This window comes from Cricetulus griseus, chromosome 3 (genome assembly GCF_003668045.3).
Source record: "Cricetulus griseus strain 17A/GY chromosome 3, alternate assembly CriGri-PICRH-1.0, whole genome shotgun sequence".
In the NCBI taxonomy this organism is placed as follows: Eukaryota; Metazoa; Chordata; class Mammalia; order Rodentia; family Cricetidae; genus Cricetulus; species Cricetulus griseus.
In genome coordinates, this window is record NC_048596.1 from 37,179,358 (window position 1) to 37,185,503 (window position 6,146).

At 45.0% G+C, this 6,146-nt stretch overlaps 1 protein-coding gene across 5 annotated transcripts in view; it reads left to right on the forward strand.

Annotated features, from left to right (window-relative positions):
• LOC107976993 (tight junction protein ZO-2) overlaps window positions 1-5,918 on the forward strand; it is a 121,658-nt gene extending 115,740 nt beyond the window's left edge. For 3 of the 5 annotated variants that reach the window (XM_027406505.1, XM_027406501.1, XM_027406503.2), the window contains exons 20-23: window positions 833-943; window positions 2,147-2,461; window positions 3,980-4,065; window positions 4,969-5,918. In XM_027406505.1, the coding sequence (XP_027262306.1) occupies window positions 833-943; window positions 2,147-2,461; window positions 3,980-4,065; window positions 4,969-5,128 (672 nt within the window). In that variant the 3' untranslated portion in view covers window positions 5,129-5,918. The remainder of the gene's footprint in view (window positions 1-832; window positions 944-2,146; window positions 2,462-3,979; window positions 4,066-4,968) is intronic. The other 2 variants (XM_027406504.1, XM_035441902.1) reach the window with 1 other exon arrangement.
• The last annotated feature ends 228 nt before the right edge of the window (window positions 5,919-6,146 follow it).

Consider the following 6,146-nt stretch of genomic DNA (forward strand, 5'->3'; position numbering starts at 1 on the left):
GTTATTGCTATATTTGCTTGTAACCTTTGATTAGGCCTCTCTCTGTACTCTTAGGAGCCCTGCTTTTCTTCTCCCCTTGACCTTTAACTTCCTAATGTTATTAGAGTTCCTGCGTGTTTCCCCATCAGTTTCCTTCTGTCTGTATTTCACTTTTTAAATGGACTTTATACATCTGCTCGGACACACCGTGTATCCACTAGCTTACACAGTCCTCCAAACTGTATCAATGGGCACTAACTTAGGGTGGAGGGATTATTCATTACACCTCCAAGAACATTGGAATGATCATCTTTGTGGGCAAGATTATCTAAGCACATTTGGGTTATAGTTGTTATGGACTACCCTTTAGTAGGTTAACTCATTCCAGGAAATGATAAATGAGATAGAAATATCCCCAAAATAAATAGCCTAACACACACACACACACACACACGCACGCACGCACGCACGCACGCACGTGCACACACACAGAGTATCAATGTATAGTAGATAAGTAGTAGAGAGTAAATTAATGTCTGCAGATATAGAAAGAGCTAATGCTTAGAAATACTGCTGGTATTGACACAGACCTTTAGATTTTAGGAATATTTTGGTTTGTTTCTTTCTACCTTTAAGGGTAGAGCCTGCTGCCTTGTATTCAGCCAGTTTAGTGTGTTACGTCCTGAGCTTTCTCTAGCAAAGGATGGTTGGTATCTCTGTTTGCAGTAGGAAAGGATTGCCTTGGCTAGTCAGCATCTCTGTTTCCTTAAGTTTTCAGAAATCCAGCAGAGCAGAGGGCTGTCTTCTCTCTGCTTGGATGCTCTTGGTGTGAATGAACCTTTATGTTTTGTAGAGTATAAGGAAACCCAGCCCAGAGCCACGAGCTCACATGAGGAGGGCTGCTAGCAGAGATCAACTTAGGGATGGTAGCCCGCCCCCAGCATTCAAGCCAGAGCCGCCCAAGGTATGTGGCTGGGAAACCCAGAATGGGAAGGAGGAGAACACAGGTGCCTTGGAGCCCATGGGGCAACCATGGGGACATACACAATGAGACAATGTTGGACTTAGCCTGTGCTCAGTGAGAGCTTTTCCTTCAGGCCATTGAGTGAGCCTGAAAATCGGGGATGTGTGAAAGACAAGCATGAAAGCCACCATCAGGAAAAGTGTATGATTATAGGATTCATAGAGAATAAGTTATTTCATATATTATTATTTATTCAGTTATTTATGTATTTATGTATTTCTTTATTTATTTTTGGGTAGAGAAAGTGAAATGTGGTCAAAGGCTGCATGCTACAATCACCAGTCTTCTGGTGTTTTTCTTTTTCTACCCGTTTAAAGTTTTCTGCCCACAATCTAATTTGGATACACCAGAGGATGCTCACTGGTGATCTGCTAAGAAAACAGGCATGGCTGTTGTCTAGAATGTCTCTCACTATAAGAGCATCTTAATGTATTGAATTAAAAAAGCATTATCTAGAACAGAATAACATAAGGGCTCCAGGGTATAAGTCATGTGGTTTGTTGTCCCAGAACACCATCAGCCTATAACGAAAGGCTTTTCCTTATAGCTCAATACAATTTTTTGTAACTCAATCATTTAGATGAGAAGAAAATGGTGATTATGAAAACCATCAGCAGTAATTAGTAACTTTACGGAATTTGACACTGAAGGTCTGTAGTGGGGCTAGAATTGAATGTGAAGGAGAATGGCTGCTGGCATGGTATTCTGCCTACCTACCCCCCCCCCCCACTTCCGCTTGACTTCATTGTCCCACAGCCAAGCACAGGCCTCACTCTTTGGCTCAGACTCCTACCCTCCATGCAGCTTGATCTCAGAAAAGCCTACTTTTTCATTTCCAAAATTGATTTCTTCTGAGGTCTTTTGTGAGATTCCAATCTTCTCTAATATGAAATTATGTTGGTCTGTTCTACCTCTAGCTGTTACTGGCTACCCCACATCTGCCAGCACTTCTGCCATCCTCAAGGAGGGCTCAAGATGCCTGACCAGTGGCTGTTGGCTCTGTCATATTTGGTTCTTTGTAAAGATGGTTATATTGCCCACCTTTGGAAACTGATCAGGAAACACAATGCATTAAATCACTAATGTAGTTCTGAAAATGAACTAAAAGCCCAAGGTCATAAGGCATACCATTGCTCTTTGCAGGCCAGAAACCAGAACAGAGAAGAATCCTACGACTCCTCCAAGTCAAACACCTCTGCCATGGCTGCCAGTGGAATCCCGGGGGGGTCTACCAGAGGGTGTCCTCCCCCTATTGCAGTGAAACCTGCTTCCGGCCGATCCATCCTGAAGCCTTCCACTCCTGTCCTTGCGCCTGAGAGCGAGGAGGTGGAGGAGAGCACCGAGGAGCAGGACGGTGCTCCCAGATCAGTCCTGGGCAGAGTGAAAATATTTGAGCAGATGGATCACAAGGCAAAATTACAGAGGATGCAGGAGCTCCAAGAAGCACAGAATGCGAGGGTAATTGTTTTAAACTACCAGAGTATCTTAGCCTTCCCCCTGAGAGTTTTCAAGATGTGTGCTCTCAGTGTAGCAGTGCGTACCCCTTTCCCCACTGCTAGGATCATGCCAGGCAGTCAGTCATATGCACAGTTCTGTGCGCCTCTTCCAGATTGCCTGCCATCAGCATATCCTGTTTGTTTCCAATCAAGGAAGCCTCATAGAGCTGGGTGTGGTGGCCCATGCCTTTAATCCTAGCACTTGGGAGGCAGAGGCAGGCAGATCTCTGTGAGTTTGAGGCCAATGTGAGTGTAATCTACAAAGTGAGTTCTGGGACAGAGCTATACAGAGAAACCCTGTTTTAGAAAACAAAACAAACAAGTAGAAAGAAAGAAGGGAGGGAGGGAGGGAGGGAGAGAGGGAAGGAAGAAAGGAGAGAGAGAGAGAAAGAAAGAAAGGAAGGAAGGAAGGAAGGAAGGAAGGAAGGAAGGAAGGAAGGAAGGAAGGGAAAAACAGAAGCCCTAACAGTCCAGATGAGCAAACTTCAGTTCTCTGTTCTTCAGAACTGTATGTCCTGGTTTGGGACAGAGAGTGAGCGTCAGTACTCCTCAAAAGTTATTTAATCTGGAACATGGGAGGTGGTTATGTGAGGTCCGCAAGTCTCATACACATTCCCAGATTTGCCATAGGATATTAGCAGCCATTGGGCCTATGGGCTGTAGTTTTTGAGCTGTTTAAAGTTTTGAAATGCACATGAAACATTTCAGTATCAAAGAACTTGAGTGATACCAGACTTGGGAGTCCCACTGTTGCTCCAGCAGCTTGGAGGCTGGGGCAAGAGAATCACTGGAGCCTAGAGAATTGGAGATTAGCCTGGGTGACACAGTGAGACCTGCCCTCAAAGGAGGAGACAGAGGCAAGGCAGGCTTTTCTTCACCCCCTCTCCCTCTTGAGACCTTGCTGGTGTCGCGCAGGGTGACCCAGGCTCAGAACATGCTCCGGCTTTAGGCTCCTGAGTAGTTAGTTGGGCTGTAAGTCCTATGTAACATCAAAGTTTCCGTTTTGGCCACTTTTAAGCGGGCAGCTCAGTGCCATAAAAAGTACATTGGCATCACTGTGCAGCCATCACCCTGTGGGCGCACGCTCAGGAACTTGATCAGTTCCCTAGTGAAACTGCACTCAGTTAACAGTGGTCCCCATTCCCTCCTGCAGCCATGGTTTAGGGGGTTCATGTACATGGAGTCATACTGTATTGGTTCCTTTTGTCAAATTAGTTTATTTAGTGTAATATCTCAGGGCTCCTCCCCATGCTTCGGTCCTCACCATTGGCACATCCCATGAGACCTACCAGCCATGGAAACAGGCTGCCATCTATTTTCCTTTGTCTGGAAATGAACTGGGAGAAAAGGTGGTAGGATGTGGGGGTGGGATAGGGCCTTCAGGTGACCAGCGAGAGAACCACATAGTCGTCCCCTCACCTTCTGTTTCCTACCTACTACAGATTGACCGCTCTCTCCTTCTGTTTCCTACCCACCACAGATTGAAATTGCTCAGAAGCACCCTGACATCTATGCTGTTCCTATCAAAGCCCCAAAGCCTGATGCTGGTTTGCCCCCGCACATGAGGTAAGGGCTGCTCAGTGCAGGTAGGCCAGAGGAGGAGGCTTCTCCAGCATTGGGATTTGAAGGGTTTGCTCTACCCAGAGGGCAGAGCAATGGATTCCCTTCCCAGGCTGACTGCACCTTATCCTGTCAGTCAAACTTAACTATTAAGATTGCAGAGCCAAAAGGTGGACAGAGGCAGGCGGATCTCTGTGAATGCCAGGACAGCCAGGGCTATGTAGAATCAGAAGTTTCTGGTCACTTGCCTTGTGTGACCAATGCCTTCTGGCACATTGGAGCCTTACATGTTAGGAGGGCACATGAGCACAGTTTTTAGGGCTTAGGCTTCTCTTGTCACTAATGTTTACAAGCTTTTAGCCAAGCCCCTTAATTCCTTTGTATCACCATGCACAGTTGGGTCGCTTGTGCCAGACTAGGTCTGAAGGACTATGCTGGGCATTATTGTCATCCTGTGAAGATCTCAAATTGAGTTGTTTGCTGCTCCTGGAAGCTAGAGTCTTGTTTTAAAGCACTAAAAAACTGGACGCACGATGATTACTATTTGAATGCCAACCCACTTGACCAAGTTGACCCTGACAGACAAAACTTGGTATAATTGATTTGACACTGGCAGAGATCTCTCTACCGAGTGGGGTTGTAGTGGGGAGCAGAGTAGTGCAACAGGTATGGTCTTCCTATGTTAGTTCAGACAACATATACCTGCTCAACTAGGCCTTGGCCTTGACCTGTACCATATCTCTTCCCCTCTCAGCCTGTGAACCTGAAGAAGGACCAGCAGTGCCCTGGCTGGTGGTAGTAGAAAGTGCTCAGGGCTCAGGAAGTGATCAGCCTGCTGGGTTCATAGCTTCAGTAGCCTCGTGGGCAACCAGGCAATGCAGGCTTTTTGTAACACCCTCATTTTCTTAGCTCTAGACCTCCAGAGCCACAGAAATCTCCGTCCAGACTCTACCACGACACGAGCTATGGCAGTGATGCAGAGGAGGAGGAATACCGCCAACAGTTGGCAGCGCACTCAAAGCGTGGTTACTACAGCCAGCCTTCCCGGTACAGAGACACAGAATTGTAGATGGCTGTGTGTGGACTCCTGGGAGGCCAACCTGGAGATCTCCAGTTAAAGTGCACTGCAGAGATACTGTGGGGACCCAGGTGACAGACAGCACGAATTACCAACTGAAGTCTCTGTGTGTGGGACTGGGGTAAAGCTGAGTATGATTTTTTTTTTTCCACTCAGAATGAAGAGAAACACTACAGTCTGACACTGTTACTTGCTTTGGTGTGGACCAAAATCTGTATTAATCTCTCTGTATTTTTAATATGTATATTAAGGAACAATAACTATTTTTCCTCATTCATAGATGCCTTCCAACACTGCTTCAACATGAAGCAAATGTGAAAAATAAGTAAAAAGAATATATCTCAAACTAAATCCAGAAGTATTTTATTACAACTCTCTAAGTGCCTTTGAGAAGCTGTGTCTTAAGTTTTCTTCACTGAACCTTATGCAAAGCTATAATGGACTAAAACTGTATTTTGACTAAATTTTTTTTATACCAGGTTTGCAGCCGTAACTGCCCTCTGCATCATGCCATCTTTTCAGGGCATTGTCTTTATAGTATTTTCCATAAATTCTTACTGTACATAGGACAGTTACACTTGGTAGTTTGGTTGTCAGTGCTACATAGCTCAGAGGCTAAGAAGTTAGTCTAGAGTTTTTATTGTTGTTGTTGTTGTTTGTTTAAAACCATGTGCTCCACCAGCAGATACTTGAGAAAAGGGTATTTTATTTCCTTTATATCAGTGTATGTACTGACATCAAGCAGTTTTATAATTTAATAAAAAGGAGTACATTATAATGAGCTTTGTGGTGAATTTCTACACACCTTCCTTTTGGGGCAGTGTTGGGATGGAATTCAACGTCCTATTGAGTGTAGACGGAGTATACCCTGATCTTCTTGATTTATTTTAACTAAAATCTTTTAAAAGATCGTGTGTGAATGTTTTTCCTGTATGCACTACCTGTGTACCTGGTACCTACAGAGGCCAAAGAGGGCAACAGATCCTTCTAGAACTAAATTAGGGGTGGT